Source organism: Phocoena sinus, chromosome 10 (genome assembly GCF_008692025.1).
Source record: "Phocoena sinus isolate mPhoSin1 chromosome 10, mPhoSin1.pri, whole genome shotgun sequence".
NCBI classification, from domain to species: Eukaryota; Metazoa; Chordata; class Mammalia; order Artiodactyla; family Phocoenidae; genus Phocoena; species Phocoena sinus.
The window spans coordinates 100809217-100831263 of NC_045772.1; the positions used below are offsets into that span (position 1 = coordinate 100809217).

The following is a 22047-nucleotide window of genomic DNA, read 5'->3' on the forward strand; positions in this document are numbered from 1 at the left end:
TAGTTTTGCCTTCTCAAAAGGGCTGGGAGGCACCCCCAGGTTTTCACGGACTATACTTTGAAAACCTCTGCTTTAAGTTACTGAGTAGTTAGAAATCTTCAGGCTGAACGTTATGGTGATTGGTGACTAAGCACTTGCCTTCTATGTTAAATTCCCTGGATTCAAAATCTGGCTTTATTTAACCAGTTGTATGACGTAGAACAAGTAACCTAACCTCTCCATGCCTTAATTTCTTTATTGATAAATGGTGATAACAATAGTACCTATCCCATGGGTTCTTCTGTGGTTTAAATTAGTTAAAACAAGTAAAACACTTTAAACAGGACCTGGCACGTAGTAAACATTCAGTCAGTGTTAGCTGCTCTGCTATTATTATTTTTATTAACCACATATTCTTTCTTGCAAGAGCTAGAAGACTCTTACAGATAGGGACCCCTCCCTCTACCCCTCCATCCCTCTCTGTCTCTTTTTTTAACTTCTTTGTATCCCCTGAAAAGTTTGACACGGTGTTTTGCATCATGTGCCTTCATTTAATGTTTGTTGATGTGACAAGAATCTTTAGTTGTTGGTATATAAACAGTTTTATGAAAATAGATGCTTCTCAAGTACAGTTATCAGAATGGTTCTCTTAATTTAGATGATTTCCTCTTAAAACTATGTTTTTATTGTTGTATACATCTTTATTCTCACTGGGGAAAGGGTTTACTAAACAAATAGCAAATTAGTGGATCCTGGGTTCTTTATAGTTAGACAATTCAGTCTTGAACGTAATCTTGTAAACGGCCTCTAGAAAGGTTTAATTACATGTTTACATTTCCCACAAGTTTATTTGTACATGTTATTTCCTGATCCCTGTTGGAACCTAAAAACACACGAGTGTACCTATGTTCACAGAAGTATTTTGCTTGCCTTTTGATGGCAGAGGGAAGTGTATTGGTTTTAACTGGCAGTAGATCTATTTTAAGTTGTGTTAACCTCCAGCCATTCTGCTAAGAAGCAAGAGACTGAGATTCTGGTGGCCCAGTGGGGTCAGGTGGATGTTATGTTGAAATTGCAGATGAAGTAGCTGAGATGCTGAGAGTGTGGCATGAGCTTGAGAGGATCATGAAGGTCTAGACTGGTCTTTGGGGGAAATGGGAAAGGAGGTGATGGTGGACTATAAAAGAGGCCAGCTGTCTTCAAGGTGACGTAACATCCTCTTCGCTCTCCTCCTCCTCTCCCTCCTCCTTTCTCCCACTTTCTTCCCTCTGCTTCCTTCTCCCTTCTCTAACTTTTTCTTTTCCCTTTAGCAGTGGAGGAGCAGGGAGGAATTACTGGACTGCTCTAGGGTTAGAGTTTTGCTGGGTAGATACAGCAGAATTACTGGGATGCAAGTGAATTGAGGGTGGAGGTGAAGGAGTAGTTGGGATGATCAGTCCAGGGATGTAGCCTGGAGAAGAAGGAAGAGAATTCAGAATGGATGGACAGGTTGGGAGAAAACGTAGAAGTTAGGGAGGTGGAGGACTCTGAGATGCAAGAGCAGCAGTTAATGTGAGTGACGGTGTGTCAGGCCTGGGAGGAGAGTCCTGGGTGATGTGGTCTTGTAAACTGGATAGCTAAAATGGACCGGAGGATGCAGGCGTTGGAATTACGGACGTCAAGGAAGTCGGACATTGAAATCCTAGGATTATGGCAAGAGTGGCATTTGAAGGAGAGATCTATTGTCAGCCGGGTGCTGAAGACTTCTTCAGTGGGCGGGAGTGGCGGGGGAGCCCCTAGATGGCAGCTGTGCGGAGGGAGAGTGAAGAGGAGTGTGAGCTTTAAAATGGGAGCAGCGGGCTTCCCTGGTGGCGCAGTGGTTGAGAGTCCGCCTGCCGATGCAGGGGACGCGGGTTCGTGCCCCGGTCCGGGAAGATCCCACATGCCGTGGAGCGGCGGGGCCCCTGAGCCATGGCCGCTGAGCCTGCACGTCCGGAGCCTGTGCTCCGCAATGGGAGAGGCCACAGCAGTGGGAGGCTCGCGTACCGCAAAATAAATAAATAAATGGGAGCAGCATCGAGGAACCTGGAGGTGCCCACACTTCTCCCTGCCACTCTGTGATGCTGGGGGATTAGTGGACTTCACTGGAGAGCGTTCGGGGAAATTCTATCCTTTGGGAAAGCCTGGGTTTACTTAGATCAGGGAGACAACTTTTGAAAAAAAAGTTGAGGATTTGGGAAATTTAACAAGGAGCAGAGGATTTCAGTGGACTCAGTGGGGTTGGTTGATTAATGATGGGAGACCCAGGGCTGGGCAAGTATAGAGTAGTAAGATGATAAAAACTTTATTTATTTTGTTATTATACATTCTAGGAGTAAGAATCCTCCTTGGAAAGGGCTGTCCTCAAAGAAACCCAGCCTGAGTACTGGTCGGTGCTACAACTAGTCCAACATATCAGGCATTAATTTTCTGGCCTCATCCCAGAAAGTAGCCTGGAAGGTTCTTTTTCTGCCTCATGGCGTTCAGAGCTGCAGTTATGGTCCCTTTTTAGGTGCAGATTTTATGGTGCCTGATTTGATAGTGAGTGTCTGATTTGGTCAAGAGCTGCCTCTCTGTCTGTGTTGGGATTTTCAGATAGTGCATTTGAAGTCATTTTTTTATTCTTTATGGGCCAGGATAGTTTTAAACGAGTAAATCAAAATCCTGGTTTAGGTTTAGAACGTCTCTGATTGTGTTAATTTAATATGTTTAATTTTGAACTAAATGTAAGTTGCATTTGAATAGATTTGTAAAAGAGAATTTTTGTTGTGTTATTTTTAAAGGTAATGCAATGCAAGTCAGAGGAGTACAGCCCTCGCTTCTCCCCCAAACCTAAAACTAGCTAGTTGTAATTGTCTCATGATAAATCCTTTAACTCATCGGCACACTCTCAGATAGCAAGGAAAGTCAGTCAAGACAGGCTCGAGGTAAAGTGAAAAGAGGAAGTCAGTCTCAAAATTTCTTCCTAAAGGAATGGTTTCTCTAAAATTCCAAATAACGTAAAGCTATACTGCATTTATGCTCTTTGAGGTCTTTACTTCTTAGGTGAATAAGCGTATGCAGCTATAAAGTATCTATTCTGTGTAGCAGTTTTTCTGTAATTGATGACATCTAAAGTAATCTGGGGATAAACTAGATACTGTGACAGACAAAACCAAGGAAATGAGTGTAGATGGTTGTTGTACTAGGAGGTGATATTTGTGGTGATGCTGATTTATAAGGACAGTGATGTTTCTTTTTAGAAATCATTATGAGATACTTCACATGCATGGTGAAGTGTAGCGAATAAGTAAGATTACTAATGCAGTAAGTAACCTCCCCTTATCTGCGGGGGATAGGTTCCACCACCCTCAGTGGACTGAAACCACAGATGGTACCGAACCCTATATATACTCTGTTTTTTCCTATACACACCTATGATTAATTTTATAAATTAGGCACAGTGTGTAAGGGATTAACAACAGTAATTAATAGTAAAATAGAACAGTTATAACAGTATGCTGTAATGGAAGTTACGTGAATCGGTCTCATTCTCTCTCTCTCTCTCAGTATCTTACTGCACAAATCTAATGCCTTCTTCATCTAAACTAAGCACTTGTCGTGCACTGTAGTCATACCTTTTGCAGTTTGAGGTGCAGCAGCAAAACTGGCACAAATTTCTTTTTCCTTCATCCCAATTTCACTCCTGGAAGATTCGTTCTTGCTGTAGATCATAGCAACCTCAGCATATGATTTTTTCTCTTAGTGAGAACTTCCACCTTTTCACTTAAAAGAAGCACCTTACAGCTTCTCTTTGTCAAATCTGAATTGCCAGCATCACTACCCTTGTGCTTTGGGGACGGTATTAAATAAAATATTGTCACATAAAAACGGTCACTTGAACACAAGCACTGTGTTGCCAGGACTGTCCATCTGATAACCGAGGTGGCTGCTGTGAGTGACGGGCAGGGGCGCACTGGACAAAGGGCTGACTCACGTTCCGGTGGGACAGAATGGGATGGTGTGAGATTTCATCATATTGATTGGAACAGCGGTGCACAGTTTAAAACTTCTGAATTGTTTTTTTCTGGCATTTTCCATCTGATATTTTCTGACCGCAGTTGACCTCAGGTAACTGAAACCGCAGAAAGCAGAACCACGGAAAGTAAAACTGTGGATAAGTCGGGACCACTGTGTGATAAAATGTAACTGTTAACATAATTATCCATCCCTTTGTTTTTCTGCAGTGGGAGGTTATCAGACCTTTATTATTGCAGATAGGGTTATACAAATTATTGTGTAAGTCTTTGACACCTTCTTACTCTTTTCCCCACTCCTTTGGAAGCATAAGTAAGCCTTTTAGAAGTCATCAAGTAAAACAATAAAATATTACAGCTAGAAAAGGCTTTACTGTTAATATTACAAATGTTTTCACTAGAAGTTTGTTGACCATAAAGTACTAAGAAACTTTAACTAGTTTTCCATTGCTTCTACTTCTTCAGTTAATACTCTCAACTTTAATCAAAAGGGTGCAGAGGAAAGGCTAGAGGAAAAAATCATACTATAGATCTCAGTCCTCCTCCTCTCCACCATATGGCCATGAAGGATATATTTTAGAAGCAAGGCACCAGTTGTAATATTTCTACATATTTGTTTATCTTTATTAAATTTCACATCTGTAAAGACAGGCTTGTGCAACCTCTCTGGCTTTTTGAGAATACTTTAATGTCTAAATCTTCCTTTGTCCTCAGGATTCAAAAATTTCCTCTATGGAGCGTGGGCTCCGAGACTTGGAAGAGGAGATTCAGATGCTGAAATCGAACGGGGCTTTGAGTACTGAAGAACGAGAGGAAGAAATGAAGCAAATGGAAGTCTATCGGAGCCATTCTAAATTTATGAAAAACAAGGTAATGGTGTGTGATACTGTAATTTTTAAATGGGGCTTGAAAAATTGGTGCATGTTCCTACTTCTGTAGTGATGATGGACTTCATGCTGTTTTATCAGGCTTCAGGGAAGAATACTTGTACCGTAATTCTTTCAGATAGAACTTTCCAGAATTAAAGTCAGAATTACTGATGTTGTATGGCTATTTCAAATTTCACTTAAAAGAAACATTACTTGTATGAGGCTAAGTGTGTATTATCACGGTTTAACATTTCATGTCTACCAGTACTTCTGAGGCCATTAGTAGGATTACATCCAGATGAGTTTTTCTCACCATATGAAACATCGTGTTCTCGATGTCTTGTGAACAAATTTAGAAGTGAAATTCAGCCTAAGAGACTGAATCCACCTCCCCTTTTTGTTCCTGAAATGGCTTAAATAAAACCGCGTTTTCCCTTCAAACACAGTTCCCTAAAGGAAACCCCTTTGTGCTCTCCCTTGGAGAAGACCCATGTGTCTCAGGTTTATTGTTTCCCACGTGCACTTGGGGTGTATGTACAGTAGGATAAGCATTGCTGAGACATATCAGTCTGTATTATAACCGCAGTCACAGTATTCCTTCCTTAGAGCCAAAGGCATTTATTTTGATTCTATAAACTATTTTAGGTAAATTGGAGGATTTAGTTTATTACAGTTATCAGTTTATCAGGTCTGTGGTGTTTTAAAGATCATAATTTCAATTGTAAAATATTAGCTAGAAAATAAGTGTTCCTTCTCCTCCCCCTGCCCCCCATATCCCAATTGTGTTAGTTCGCTAATGTCTCAGAAGTGAAAACTGTTCCTTTAATGATGCAGTTTCTGGCTTCTTTCTGTGATACCCATACCTGCATATAAGTCAGTAGAATATTCCTCTGTTATTTTAAGAATCTGTTATCAATGACTATGGCCAATTTCATGTAACTTTTAGAACTTAAAACTTCACATATCCAACTTTCTGTTAGTTTTGACTTATCATTCTAAGTTGAGAACAAAATAAAATATTGTCTCCGCTTCCCATTTGCTGATTAGCACATTTCAGTCCATTACCCTGTGAAAATAGTGAGCCCATCTAGGGTCCTTTGAAGAGGAAATTAGGGGAACAGATTTGATTGTGTTATATGAGTTATTGTTATTTCCAGTTACTGCTCTGGCTCAAAAGCAGATAATAAAAAGACCTAAGTTGACACATGAGTGAAAAAGAATAACAATGTCGTGACAGGTAGAGCAACTGAAGGAGGAGCTAAATTCGAAAGAGGCTCAAGGGGAGGAGCTGAAAAAGAGAGCGGCTGGTCTTCAGGCCGAGGTCTTTGCCGTAAGATTTACCCTTTGCGTGCAGTGATCCCACAGTGGGACCCTGCTGCTCTGGCTCTGGGTGCTCACACTTTCACTCTGTGGTCGGCAGCTTTGCCCGGTACTAGCACTAACCAGCCTGCTCTGCTCTTTAACCGACTCCTGTTCACCCGTTTGACCCACGTGCCGCCCTGTGTGCAGCGAACCCTCATGTGCTCTGGAAGCCCTGTTCCTGGTTTTTTACTGTTGCTTTGCCACTGTGTGGATGGTGCTTCAAAGCTGTTTTTTCTCGACTCCTTTCCTGTTACCAGAAACTTGTTGATTTATGTGAATGGTCTCTTTTCTCTTCTTAGGTACAAAGAATGCGCAGATGTTCTAGGTCCATCACCCAGGGTTTATTTCAATCTGATTTCTTGAGTGAAGTGCTTTACCTTCATATGTAGGCATCATCTTTAAGTCCCCGATAGGTGATTTTGCAACAAATTTTACTTTCTTTGGAACAAACAGGTGTATTGAAGTGATTAGCTCATTTAGTTATGTAGTAAATTAGAAGTAGCATGAAACTTAAAGTCTCTAAATCTATTTAGTAGCTCAATCATCTGTCTAGAGAACTTGAAATTCCATTTCAAACTATGATAAAATGATTATAATAAAATAGCTAACACTTGAGTACTTATTATAAGCATTTTATAACCTACTAAGGTAGGTATATTCTCAACCCAATTTATGTATAAGGAAGCTGAGGTAACACGGTGGTGCTCAGGAAACACAGTTAGTAAGAGGCAGAGTTTGAGTTTTACACAAGCCATTTGGTTCCAGAACCTGTGCTGGTAAGCTCTGCACTCCACTGCCCTATACTAGGCTGTGCACACATTTGTCTCACAAGTGTCAGGAAGAAAACTGCTTCTGAAAATTACGGTAGAATAAGACTGGAATGCAGCATTAAAAGAAAAAAAAAAAAACACTTGTGCTAGTTTAGTGTTTGCTATTTGTGGACCACTTTATAGTATAGATAGAAAAGTGAGATATTTTGTCTAAAAGGATCCAATTTGGTTTGTTGTAACCATGTACTGTCTAGAGGAGAAGCTGATCTATAACTTTTTTTTCCTCAGCTAGTGTTATTAATTTCTTTTTGTGTCGAGCAACAGGCTAAACATTCTATACATTTTTTTGGTTTAATCTGTATGCAGTACAGTGGCACTGGTTTGCTTTCTCCATCTTACTGATTAGGAAACCAAGGCTTAGAGAGGTAGTTACCCAAGAAGACACACTCATTCGTTCTCACATGGGATTGACTGCAAAAGCCTTATGCTCCTAACTTTTTTTTTTTTTTTTTTTTTTTTTTTGCGTTAGGCAGGCCTCTCACTGTTGTGGCCTCTCCCATTGTGGGGCACAGGCTCCGGACGCGCAGGCTCAGCGGCCATGGCTCACGGGCCCAGCCGCTCCGTGGCCTGTGGGATCTTCCCGGACCGGGGCACGGACCCACGTCCACTGCATCGGCAGGCGGACTCTCAACCACTGCGCCACCAGGGAAGCCCTATGCTCCTAACTTTTAAGGAAAATTTGTGCCTCTAAACTCTTCTGTTTAGGATATTTTCTTCGTTTTCTCAGTCTTTATGGTCAGTATAGCATTATTTGAGGATTATTTAGTAATGCAGATGATGAGGAAAGTGAGATTTTATAGTTATTTTTGATCACATGGTCCAGAGGTAGCTGGAAATTTGAGTAATCTTTAAGCCATAGTTCTTTAGCTGATGAGGTGAGAACATTTTGAACGTTTCCCCTGACTATTTATTCATACCACAAGTGCGTTTTTAGTGCCTTCTGTTTGTTAGGGGTGGGACGTTGGTAAAGGAATGTCATGAAAGATGCTACACCGTTACAGTATGTGGCAGCTCCTGGGTACGTATCTGTGTTACAGGATGGAAGTAGCTGCTGTTGACAGCTGTCTTCCACTGATGTCCTTTCCAGCTGCAAGTATTTTGCATACAGTGAGCACACAGAAATGTTTGTTGAATGAATATTATATTTGTAAGTAGAGATTTCATGCATATGAGAAAAATGCTTATCTTCCTGCTGAAACAGAGCAGTAAATTATAAGTTTATTTTTAGTGCTCCTTAAAAGTAATTTTAATTACAGTAAAATTTATTTCATACTTTCTCATGGGAAATTATTCACAAAAACTTTGTCCCTTATGCCTAAGATTATTACAGTCAAAATACTTTAGATACATTCAGCTTTTTAAAAAGTATTTTTTGTTTCCTCAGTGATACTGAGATTACTGACTTCTTGTCAAATTTATACTTCCAAGAGTCTATATTTTAGTGTATAGCTAGCTACCTTGCTTAGGCAGTAGATATAATGTAAAAACAGATACGATTTCTGTTAATTTGGCTTACATTTAGAATAAAAGAGTAAGGGCTTCCCTGGTGGTGCAGTGGTTGAGAGTCCGCCTGCTGATGCAGGGGACACGGGTCCGTGCCCCGATCCGGGAAGATCCCACATGCCGCGGAGTGGCTGGGCCCGTGAGCCATGGCCGCTGAGCCTGCGCGTCCGGAGCCTGTGCTCCGCAACGGGAGAGGCCAGAACAGTGAGAGGCCCGCGTACCGAAAAAAAAAAGAAGAATAAAAGAGTAAAAATTCTTAGAAACAGTAGAAATATAAAGGAGACGTTTGATGTTAAATGTTTTCTAAGTTAAGATGAGAAAAATTTATGGGCGAGTGAGTGGCACCTATCGATTGATGGATTGCTCTGTCAGAGTAATTCAAATTTGATTACACGTGTAGATTCTTACAGAATGAGATTTGATGCGTTCTTTATTTAGGTTATATACTTTTATCCATTTAGTTGATATGACATGTTGTAGGTAATATAACTTTGTAGGTGGAATCTTTTTTTTAGGTCAGTACCCGTAACTCCTCAAAATTACATAATTTTTAGAAAGCACATGTTTATAATGCCTTATAACACTAAAGTGGCTTTTTAAGAAGGACTTTATGTACACTTTCATTTGAGAATGAAAAAATAACAATGAAAAAATAAATGTGCAGCTTTTGAGTTTAAATGGCAATAGTAGGAAGTTTCTTTTTTCTTTCTGTGTTCCATCTACACTAATCCTGCTGTATGAGTTGAAGTTTCTTACGACTTAATAAGATGAAAACTGCTTTAGTCATGTTCAGATGCTTACTGCTGTCTCATAGTCATCTAAGTGAATTGGGATTTTTCTTCTTCCACTCCTTTTCTAACGGATTTCAAAAGTTTAGGGGAGACAATAAATGAAAACTGGAAATTTTGCTATTAGTTGAATAAGCTTTGTTTTTTTTGGGGGGGGTGGTCAGCTAAGATTAGATGATGCAAAAAGATGAATTGTGTCCTGTCATAAAGTTAATGCTGTGTATCTTGACGTGGATCTGTCACAGACCCGGATCAGAGGTGGTGGTTTTATTTCTTTTTTCCTTATACTGCTTTTTCTTCTTCTCTAGATTGGTCAGGTGAAGCAGGAGCTGTCCAGAAAGGACACAGAACTACTAGCCCTACAGACAAAGCTAGAAACACTCACCAACCAGTTCTCAGACAGCAAGCAACACATTGAAGTGCTGAAGGAGTCCTTGACTGCTAAGGAGCAGAGGGCTGCCATCCTGCAAACCGAGGTAAAAGGAGTTGTGGGATTTGCACGGAGCCCATTCCTTGGCACCTTTCCTTGTGTATTACCTGTGCACTTCTCGTTGTGTTGAGATACGGGAGTTATGAATAATATTATGATGGCTTCTTTAGCGATGTGGTCAGTTATAGTACTAAACTATAGCCATCTTGTTTCTATTGTTCTTGTATGTAACAAATTAAACCAGTGCAGTTAATATATGTTTTTGATACTTCAGACTTTGACTAAGTCTGTGCTTCTAAGTAGACTTTAAACTAATGATATGAAATGAAAAGGTAGTTGTAAAAGCATTTGTCCTCACCCGTGGTAAATCTTTCAGTCGTGAATGGGAGTGAGCTTGGTCAGCCGGTGTTGGGTTATTAAGTGTCCTTAAGTTTTGGTATTATGAATAGCTTTGAGTAAGCAAACTGTGGAATCTAGAAATGTTTGAGATAAATCTTGTTTTGAACTGCAGGTTATTAGACACGTGCCTTCATGTCCTGTTTGAAAATAAAGTTAGCGTTTTTAGAAATATTAGAGGGTTATCTAGTCTGCCAGCCTTGATTAGAGGTAGGAACACACTAAATAATTCCAGACAGATGAGAATCTATCATATTTGCAATGAGAAGGAATTGATGATGCTATTTGGATTTGCTGTCTTAAGGAAAATATTTTCTAAAGATCTCAGTGGAATAGAGAATTTAGGTAGGAATAGGTAAGCCGTTCTGCTGTCTAGAAGAAAAATAAAGCATATAGTATGGATTAACTTTTTCTTTTCTTTTAAAGAACAAGATAATAGATAAATAAAGGCATAGTGTAATGAGAAAAGGAATGGGTAGTAAAAAGAATGCATGAAACATCTCAGACCCAGAAGTTCAGAATCTTCACGCGAGCAGGAATGGGAAAATGACCAAAATGTTTCATATAGTATTTTATTTTTTTACAGTTTGGGATTTTGTTGAAAATGAGAGATTTGGATGATGTATTTATAATTTTCCTTACGAATTATACTTTTTCTATTTTGATCACGTTTCATTTTATCGTGATACCTCAGAGGGCTCTTTTGGGATAAATAAGGCTCTGGCTCTGGCCTCACAGTTACTGAGTGTGAACTTCAGTTTTACCACTTGCTACCAGGTGCAGGGTCCTGGGCACATTACTTAAGTTCATTGTGCCTCGTTTTACATCTGTAAGATGAAGAGGAGTTCCTGCCTCATTAGGTTGTTAGCATTAAACTAATTTCTCTACTCCTAGTGCCTGGCACATAGTAAGGTCTTTGTCAGTTATTGGCATCATTCTAATTCTTGTAATACTCTCAGCTAATATATGTAAACTGTTAAAATGGTAAGAGATGCTTGTTGCTTTTCTTTTCATTGGCATAAATTTTATGTAGACGGTCTGCTATTTAATATTTTTATCAAGCTAAATTAAGGTTTATTCAGGGAATTGCAAATATAGAATTATCTGAAAAACGTTAACCTGCAAATTTATTAATTTGTGGCTTTATTAGAGTTTTTCACATCAATGCCTGGTATGCATGCAGTACTACAAAAGGGTCAAAAGAGGGCACCAGTGTTTTGGAGGTGAGCCTGTTGCCAAGTTTGCTGCTGTGATAGTTTTGGATGGAGGTGGCAGGTGTGGGAACCAGGGGACCAGGCAGTTGGTTAATGATAATGCAAACACTTAAAAGCTTGTCACAGTCTAATAGATGACTTCTTCCCCTTGGCAACCCATCCTTCTCTTTGTACCACCCTCTGAAATAGTGTTCTTATTAGCTAGGTCTCACACAGATGGGCTTGTGATTGGTTTCTTGTACCATAGAGAACAAAGACTGTATTTGTGGTCATTCTTGGATGGTTTTTATATTTGTTTTTAGGACTAACTGAGTTTCAGTAATTACCCTTGTAAGTTATTAGGACAACTGCTCCAATATAAGGGTCTCATTCTAAAAGATAACAGTAGAAAAGCTAACTTCCTTTTGAATTTGGGGTGATTATATGAATGTTATATGCCTGTTTATCAGGATTTGCTTTTTTTTCTTAAATTACTCTGGTGACACTTGACAAGGCTCACTTTTTCCAAAGCAGCTTTCTCCTGTTGGATCCCATAAAAGACAGTTTGAACCAGCTCTTTGAATGTTCTCACCTTTTTCTATAATTGCTATATTTCTGTTCCTAAAATTGCTCTTTTTTTAAAAAGATAAAATTATTTATTTTATTTATTTATTTTTGGCTGCATTAGGTCTTCGTTGCTGCGCGCGGGCTTTCTCTAGTTGGCGGCGAGCGGAGGCTACTCTTTGTTGTGGTGCACGGGCTTCTCACTGCAGTGGCTTCTCTTGTTGTGGAGCACGGGCTCTAGGCGCGCAGGCTTCAGTAGTTGTAGCTCGCGGGCTCTAGAACGCAGGCTCAGTAGTTGTGGCACACGGGCTTAGTTGCTCCGCGGCGTGTGGGAACTTCCCGGACCAGGGCTTGATCATGTGTCCACTGCATTGGCAGGCGGATTCTTAACCACTGCGCCACCAGGGAAGCCCCCTATGATTGCTCTTAAGTGATCTCATCCTCCTCTCTGAAGCTACCCTAGACTTTCATCCAGCTCTCAAATCACTAAATTAAGCACATATGAAAAAGAACATGGATTCAGGAGTTTGTTTTTTTTTTAATTTTAAAATTCTTCAAGGAAAAACGGGATGTGGGAAAAGCCCTGTTTTTTTTTCCTGTTCAGGGTCCATGGTATGAGGTCCTTTTGTGTTGGGCAGTGTACAGTATATAGTATCTATGGAATTGCTCCTGTTTTATGAACATTTCCTTTAATCTGTTGACCTTCACAGAGGTGGTCTGGATTTAGTAGCACTATGGTCAAAGCATGGGCTTTGGAGTCAGACCTAGGCTTGAAATAGCCTTCTACATTTATTAGTTATGTGACCTTGGATGAGTTATTTTACCTCTGTAATCCTCCATTTTCTCATCTGTCACTGAGAATAATAATAATACCAACTTCCTAAGGTTAGAATAGATGTTTAATGTGGCTAGGATAGATTTTTTAATTATGAAGTTCTTATCTGAATTTGGAGGTGAATATTAAATATCAATGGGTTTAAAATATCGTCACTGGTTTTTTTAGATGATAACTTTGTAGCCCCCCCCGCCACCTTTGTACAGATAAACTGTGCACTGTTGAATGGCACATCTCTGCCTGTGGTCTTTTGCAAGTTTCTCTGAGCTCTTCAACCTTTTGTTGGAATGTCAAACAGAACTCAGTGCAGTTTGTTGAAATAGCCTTTTAAAAAGGTCTGCTTGTGTGCACTCTCAGTCTCATGACCCAACGCCCTTCATTCGTCCTCCTTCCTAGGTGGGAACAGTGGGAGATGTGGTGATAGGAAATTACACTTAGTAATCTTGGGCAAGTCACTTAGTTTTGGCTTTGATTTCCTCAGCTTTAAAATTAGGAGTAGTTTAGATTATTTAATTTTTCCTTTGGTTTTTGGTTAGATTATTTAAATTTTAAAAAATTTATGGGGACTTCCCTGGTGGCACAGTGGTTAAGAATCCGCCTGCCAAATCAGGGGACACGGGTTCGAGCCCTGGTCTAGGAAGATCCCACATGCCGCAGAGCAACTAAACCCGTGTGCCACAACTACTGAGCCTGTGCTCTAGAGCCTGTGAGCCACAGCTGCTGAGCCCACGTGCCACAACTACTGAAGCCCGTGCGCCTAGAGCCTGTGCTGTGCAACAAGAGAAGCCACTGCAATGAGAAGCCCGCGTACCGCAACTAAGAGTAACCCCAGCTCGCCACAACTAAAAAAAGCCCGCACGCAGCAACGAAGACCCAACACAGCCAAATAAATAAATACATAAACTTTAAAAAAAATTTATGAAATACAGGAAAAATGCAGAAAATAATATAGTAGACAGTACTCAGATTTAACTTACATTTATGTTTGACCACATTAGGTGATCTTTAAAGGTCCTTTAAAAGAAAAGATTTTAAAAAAAAAAGCTCATTCTAAACTAAATATTCAGTGAAAGCAGAAACTTTTGTTAGAATATCAGGTTTTTAGAACTGGTTGGGGCTAGGAACAGGCTAGGAATAAATATTCGGAAGCTGTCATTATGGGGGTAGTGGCTAAAGCCTTAGGGATGAATTGGTTTCTGCAGAGGAAGGTTGTATAGAGTGAGATGTAAAGAGGGGGAAATGCCAGAGGATCCAGTGAAGAAAACTGAAAAGGTGTGGTCAGAGAGTTAGAAAGGCAGTGAGTCATATAATTGCAAAAGAGGAATTATAGGAAACATGCCATTGTTACTGGCATGCAGTTACTAGTGCTAGTGTGCTCTTAGGTAGATCTGTTTATTGATGTAAAACAAAAGAAGGTTAAGGTGGGTTGAGATAACTAATACTTTTGTGATCAGAAGTAAAAGGCCAAAACAGCAATGTAGCCATTTTTCTGTTCGTGTCCATTGGTAGAGAAAGTCTTGTGGAGGAAAAACCTTCTGATTTTGTTGAAGTTGGCATATAACCTGTTTGCCACAGACCTTGGTGCTTGGCAAGCTGGTTAGATGCTGTGCCTCCAGCTCAGTTGATGTGAATAAACAAAGTCTTATTCCTCCTGCCGAGAATGGTGTTAGGGTGATGACTGTGTGTCCTACTAGTCTCTGAGGGGTTTTCCTGAATACGTGTTTTGTGGTTTGCAAAATACGGACCTCATGCAAAATTATACTCTGAATTTAGTTCACACCAAACCAAAAGATCAGTGTAGAATTCAGAGCAGTTAATCTAGTAGTAGCAAAGTGGTTTTTGTGGTTATTTTTATCTCAGATCTCCAGACAAGCCCATTTAAATTCTGCATTGCATGAAAAAGCAGACCAAGAAAAAGTGTACACAGGTGATTTGAATTGAGAAGATCACTTAGTAGGGCTTCCCTGGTGGCACAGTGGTTAAGAATCCGCCTGCCAATGCGGGGGACATGGGTTCGAGCCCTGGTCTGGGAAGATCCCGCATGCCGTGGAGCAACTCAGCCCATGCGCCACAACTACTGAGCCTGTGCTCTAGAGCCCACGAGCCACAAGTACTGAAGCCTGCGCACCTAGAGCCCGAGCTGCACAACGAAGAGTAGCCCCCGCTTGATGCAGCTAGAGAAAGCCGCGCAGCAACAAAGACCCGATGCAGCCAAAAATAAATAATAAATAAATTTATATAAAAAAAGAAAAGATCACTTAGTAATTAGGCTGTGGGCTTGGGTAGTTTCTGTGGCTAATATTTGTGATATGAAATATTTTTAGTGTCAACACCTGCATTTCCCACTGCAATAACACCAAAGGTTTGTATGTTTATAACAAGAGTTTTTATTCTTTACCTTTTTCAGTCACCAATTCTTGTGGGTCTCATACCTGACATCCCCTCAAATCGGCATGCGGGTATTTATGAGTGGTTAGTGCAGGCCCGTTTCCAGGTCGCTTAGCAGAGTCAGGGATCTAACGTAAAAGTGCAGCTGGGGCATCTGGGTACTTTTGGTAAGGAAGCAACAAATATGAGGCCTCACAGTTATTATCCTGAGACATTGGTCCCATCAGAATGAGAAACATTTAGAAGCGATGAGGGACGCTTTCCTGCTTACCTACAGGTTTAAATGTCTGGGCTTTTGACTTCTGCAATAAGAATTTAATAGTGTATTTCAGGGGTATTGGGTAAAATGTTTTTAAGGTGAGTTGCTTTGTTTTTTTTGCTTGTGGTTATTGGAATATATAGAATACATATTAGAGGTGGAATATATAGTATGCAGAATACAAATTAGAATGTAGGAATTAGGTAGAAATGACTTGGCATGAGATTTATTTATTTTTAGATTTCTGGCATGTGTACTTTCTAAGACTTTGACCTCTTTAACTGTGCAGCGGGTCAGAGGGTTCAAGGAGCTCCCTCTTGACTCGCCCTGACTGATGGATGCCCCGTAATGGGTTCACTAATAGGAACCACATCTGTTACTGTCAGATGGGACTAGTAGCCATGTAGGCGGGCTGGAGCTGAGCCTCGGCAAACGCCAGGTGGATAAGGGTCAGTGAGTTCTTCTGGCATCTCGACAGCCTGGTCGTTGAATTTCCTATTCACAAGCATCTTCGCTCTGTGGTGGCAGTTCTCTTCTCCCTGTTGAATAAATATTCAGTCTGTTCTGACATTTCCCTTCTGGACCTTTTTCCCTCCTTTGCATAGTGGAGTGTTTCTGATTTTAATACGTAGATGAAGGAAAACTGTGGGTAACTTAAGGAATTTTGTCACCTTGCACTTTAGAAAGGACCATTGGAGAACTCAGTGGTGATCATGTATTCCATCTTTGTTCTGCATTGGATTTTAATTCTTGCTCTGAGCTCTCTAGTGCTGAATTCAGGTACCCAAGCTGGAAATTTGTGATGTAACATCTTTTGGATTCGCTGGGCTTGGCTTATTGCAGTTCTACTGTTTGTCAGTAAAATACTTTCGTTTTTGTCACTGCTGAGTAATCTTTTCCTTTTCCTCATCTTTGAGGAAAAATTTAAGTAGATTGGCTATCTTTACACATGTCAAGTTTCCATTTCATATACTATTCATGGGAAGAACTCATTTAGATCTTCTTCAGTTGCTTTCATTAGCCGTTTGTAATTTTCAGCATACAGAGCCTATACATGTTTTGTTAGATTTACACCTAGGTATTTAATTTTTTTGGAGTGATTGTAAATGGTTATACATTTTGAAAATTGAAGTTCAGTATAGCGTCATATTTAATTTTGACCAGTTGACAAAATATCAACATTTTAAAAAGCTAGTGTAGGGACTTCCCTGGTGGCGCAGTGGTTAAGAATCTGCCTGCCAATACAGGGGACATGGCTTCGATCCCTGGTCCAGGAAGATCCCACATGCCGTGGAGCAACAGAGTCCGTGAGCCACAACTACTGAGCCTGCTCTCTAGAGCTCGCGAGCCACAGCTCCTGAGCCTGCGTGCCAAAACTGCTGAATCCCGTGCGCCTGGAGCCCATGCTCCGCAACAAGAGAAGCCACTACAATGAAAAGCCCGCACACTGCAACGAGGAGTAGCCCCTGCTCGCCGTAACTAGAGAAAGCCCGTGCACAGCAGCGAAGACCCAACACAGCCAAAAATAAAAATAAATAAAATAAAAAAATAAAAAAACTAGTATAAATATGCCTCTATTTTCCTTAGTAGTATTTTTACTAAGAACCATTTCAGGCACTTAAAATATAGGTAAAATACTAAAACATTTTAATATGGTAAATGGCGTGTAGGCGTTTTTAATTTTAACGTAGTTGGCCTTACCAGTATTTTTTCTTTATGATGTATCCTTTCTGGGTCTTAAAAAAAAAAAAAAAAATCCTTCCATGCTGCCCTGTCTTAAAAGATACGTAAAAAGTATCTTTCTCTCTAAAAGTTTTAAAGATTTGCTTTTTATATATAAAGCTTTAATTCATCTAGAATTCATTTTTGTGTATGATATGAGTCAGGGTTCTTCCCCCCTCCCTCAGTATGGGTAGCCAGTTGTCTAAAAACGGTTTATCAGATACTCTGTCCTTTCCTCACTGATTACAGTGTCACCTCTGTCTATATGTGTATGGGTCACTAAATGGTGTGAGTGTGTGTGTCTGGGCTCGCATTTCTGTGGCAAACGTCTGTTGGTTTATTCCTGTTCTAATACCGTGCTTTCTAATTTTGCTTACTTAAAAAAATCAAATTTATTGACATCAAATAAACTGCATATATTCAAAATGTACAATTTGGTAAGTTTTGACACACACCTCTGAAACCAATGGCACAGTCAAGATAAAGAACACTGTCCCCAGAGTTTTCTTGTACCTCTTTGTAACCCCTGTCTTCTGCCTCTCCCTGATATTCTTCACTCCTCCCCACTTCCTCCCTCATATCCAGGCAACCCTTGGTCTGCTTTCTGTTACTGAAATTAGTTTGCATTTTGTAGAATTTTACATATATGAAATCTTACAGAATTGGTGGTTAAGAGCTTAGGGTCTGAAGACAGACCATTTAATCTTAAATCCATGCTCTATCACTTATTTTTAGCTTTGAGATCTTGGGTCTGCTTTCCTCTCAGAGTACCAGTTTTGCCGGTTACCATGGGAAATTGAAATTTCCCACAGGGAAAATACAAGGGAAGGAAATACGATGCTTGAGAATAGAATTCTGAGGACTTTTGATATACTGTGTATGTGGTTGGCAAGCATATACAGGACCATGTGCAGGAAGGGTCAGAAGTCTGAGGGTAGAATGAAGAAAACTGTTTAATACAGAAGTAAAGGTTTGTAAAAATAAACATGACTGGAAAAAAAAAAGATGATGTGAGGCTGTATTTGAAATGATTGTTCAGGCTGGGAGAAAAACAAACAAAACCAGAATGGAGGTTAATAACAAAAAGTTAGGGATGATAGATCAGAGGTTATACTTTGGACAAAGAGTAGATTTAGTGGGCATAGACGAAAGGAAAGAACCGTGTTTCAGAAATAAGATTTTCAGAGTTTGAAAGTTCTTAGGTGGACCTTTCCAGAACATAATAAGGTTTACCCTGTATCATTAATTAAAGTAGAATAGAGGAAAATTAGAGGTGCAAGAGTGTTTATTGAGGGGGCAGTGGAACTTGTGCTGACGAATTATAAATGGGACCTGAAAAGACGGCTTCCCCAATTTCTGGCTTGGTGAGACTGGTGGCATTGAAGTGGTTGAGAGAAATACAGTTTAGCAGAATGAAATGTTGTTTATTTACATGTTTTTCCTCTCCAGCATGGTCCGACGTAATTTGTAAGTACATGATGGCTTATCTATATCAGTCCCAAATGAGACTGGTCTCCTAGGAAATTTCCCACAATACTTAGTGAGCAGTAAGTGCCACTAGACATACAGTACTGGCTCTCAGACGCCTTACTGTTTTGATATAATATAGTTTCAGTATGTTATTGATGTAATAATACAGTCATGATATAATAATATTTCCTGATGTTTTGGTATTCTCTCTGTGAGGCATTACCCATATTACCTATTTTTAAAAATAATTAATTAATTAATTGTTGGGCTGCGTTGGGTCTTCGTTGCTGCACGTGGGCTTTCTCTAGTTGTGGCGAGCGGGGGCTACTTTGTTGCGGTACGCAGGCTTCTTATTGCAGTGGCTTCTCGTTGCGGACCATGGGCTCTAGGCACACAGGCTTCAGTAGTTGTGGCACACGGGCTCAGTAGCTGTGGCTTGCGGGCTCTAGAGCGCAGGCTCAGTAGTTGTGGCACACGGGCTTAGTTGCTCTGCGGCATGTGGGAATTTCCTGGACCAGGGCTCGAGCCCATGTCCCGTGCATTGGCAGGCGGATTCTTAACCACTGTGCCACCAGGGAAGTCCGACCTATTTTTTCTTTGTGGGTTATTCTACATTCAGACAGGAAAAATAATATAGTACAAGTTCAAGATTAAAGATATTCTGTAGAAACATACTTGTTATCTTAGGTGTGCGCTGTCAGTGTGGTAGCCACCAGCCACACGTGGCTGTTGAGCACTTGAAACATGGCAAGTCCAAATTGAGATGTGACACAAGTGTCAATTACAGTATGCATTGGGCTTTGAAGACTTAGTACGAAACAAATGTAAAATAGCTTATTAATAGTTTTTTTATATAGACTATAGGTTTGAAATGACAATAATGTGTATATATATTAGATTAAATAAAATATATTATTAAAATTAATTTTACCTCTTCCTTTATCACTTTTTAATGTGGCTGCTAGAAAATTAAAAATTTCATAAGTGGCTTGCATGTATGACTCATGTTATATTTTTGTTGAACAGAAAGAAACCCACCTCCCTGTTTTTCTGTAATCAAATGTGTAACTATTTGCTGAATTATAAATCCTTAGTGGGAAAGCAAAAAAAACAAAAGAATTTGGTGTGTGAGTATGTTTAGTGAAATTTGCTGTGAATAGATTTTAAAATAAGTACAAAATGCCAATGGCATTCTTTATAGAACTAGAATAATTCTAAAGTTTGTATGGAAATGCAGAAGGCCCTAAATAGCCAAACAGTCTTGAGAGAAGAACAAAGCTGGAGATATCATGCTCCCTGATTTCAAACTATATTATAAAGCTACAGTAATCAAAACAGTATGGTACTGGCACAAAAATGGATACATGGATCAATGGCATATAATAGAGAGCCCAGAAACGCATCCACATTTATATGGGCAATTAATCTATGACAAAGGGCCAAGAATATACAGTGGGGAAAAGACAGCTTCTTCAACAAACGGTGTTGGGAAAACTGGGCGGCTACGTGAAAAATAACGAAACTGGACTGCTCTCTCACACCATGCACAAAAACAAGTTCAAAATGGATTAAAAGGACTTTCTTGGTGGCACAGTGGTTAAGAATCCACCTGTCAATGCAGGGGACACGGGTTTGAGCCCTGGTCCAGGAAGATCCCACATGCCACAGAGCAACTAAGCCCGTGCACCACAACTGCTGAAGCCTGTGTGCCTAGAGTGTGTGCTCCACAACAAGAGAAGCTATCACAATAAGAAACCCGCACACCACAACAAAGAGTAGCCCTCACTCGCCGCAGCTAGAGAAAGCCCACGTGCAGCAACGAAGACCCAATGCAGTCAAAAATAAATAAATTAATTTAAAAAAATAACCGAAAAACCAAAATGGATTAAAGACTTAAATGTGAGACCTGAAACCATAAAACTTCTAGAAGAAAATATAGGCAGTACCCTCTTCAACATCAGTCTTAGTAATTTTTTTTGGATATGTCTCCTCAGGCAAGGGAAACAGGCAAAACTAAACAAGTGGGACCACATCAAACTACAAAGTTTTTGCGCAGCAAAGGAAACTATTAACAAAACAAAAAGACTACCTACTGAATTGGAGGAGATATTTGCAGATAATATATTCAGTAAGGGGTTAACATCCAAAACATACAAAGAACTCATACAATTCAACATAAAAAAAAAAAAACTTGATTAAAGAATGGGCAGAGGATCTGAGTAGACATTTTTCCAAAGAAGACATACAGATGGCCAACAGGCACATGAAAAGATGCTCAACATCACTAATCATCAGGGAAATGCAAATCAAAACGACAATGAGATATCACCTCACACCTGTCAGAGTGGCTATTATCCAAAAGACCACAAATAACAAGTGTTGGTGAGTCTGTGGTCTGTGGAGAAAAGGGAATCCTTGTGCACTGTTGGTAGGAATGTAAGTTGGTGCAGCCACTATGGAAAACACTATGGAGATTCCTCAAAAAATTAAAAGTAGAACTGCTGTATGATCCAGCAGTTCACTCTGGGGTATTTATCTGAAGAAAACAAAACCACTAATTATAAGAGATACATACACCCCTATGTTCATTACAGCATTAATGAACCAAGATATGGAAGCAACGTAAGTGTCCATCAGTGGATGAATGGATAAAGATGATGTTGTCTGTGTATGTGTATATTATTATGCAGCCATGAGAAAGAAGGAAATCCTGCTGTTTGTGACAACATGGATGGGCCTTGAGGACATTGTACTAAGTGAAGTAAGCCAGACAGAGAAAGCCAAATACTGTGTGATTTTGCATATATGTGGGATCTACAAAAGCAAATGAACAAACATAGCAAAACTGAAACAGAATTATAGGTATAGAGAACAAACAGGTAGTTGCCAGAGGAGAGGAGGATGGGGAGAGGAAAGAAATAGGTGAGGGAGATTAAGAGGGACAGACTTACAGCTACAAAATAAATGAGTCAAGGGGATGGAATGTACAGTGTGGGGAATACAGTCAGTAACTGTGGAATATTATTGTGTGGTGACGTATTGTAATAGACTTTTTGAGATGTATAGTAACATCAACTTACACTGCTGTGTTTCAGGAAGTAACATAGGGCTGTAGGTCAGTTATACTTGAAAAACAAACAGACTCAGAACAAGAGACCAGATATGTGGTTACCAGAGGTGAGGAATCAGGGGAGGGGAGATTGGATGAAGACAGTCAAAAGGTACAAACGTCCAGATATCACGTAAATAAGTACTAGGGGGCTTCCCTGGTGGCGCAGTGGTTGAGAGTCCACCTGCCAATGCAGGGGACATGGGTTCGTGCCCCGGTCCGGGAGGATCCCACGTGCCACGGAGCGGCCAGGCCCGTGAGCCGTGGCCGCTGAGCCTGCACGTCCGGAGCCTGTGCTCCACGACGGGAGAGGCCA

General features: G+C 40.2%; 1 protein-coding gene across 9 annotated transcripts in view; it reads left to right on the top strand.

Annotated features, from left to right (window-relative positions):
• ERC1 (ELKS/RAB6-interacting/CAST family member 1) overlaps positions 1–22047 on the top strand; it is a 391788-nt gene that overhangs the window by 93806 nt on the left and 275935 nt on the right. For 5 of the 9 annotated variants that reach the window (XM_032647173.1, XM_032647182.1, XM_032647174.1 and 2 more), the window contains exons 5-7: positions 4728–4883; positions 6120–6212; positions 9674–9841. In XM_032647173.1, the coding sequence (XP_032503064.1) occupies positions 4728–4883; positions 6120–6212; positions 9674–9841 (417 nt within the window). The remainder of the gene's footprint in view (positions 1–4727; positions 4884–6119; positions 6213–9673; positions 9842–22047) is intronic. The other 4 variants (XM_032647178.1, XM_032647179.1, XM_032647180.1 and 1 more) reach the window with 1 other exon arrangement.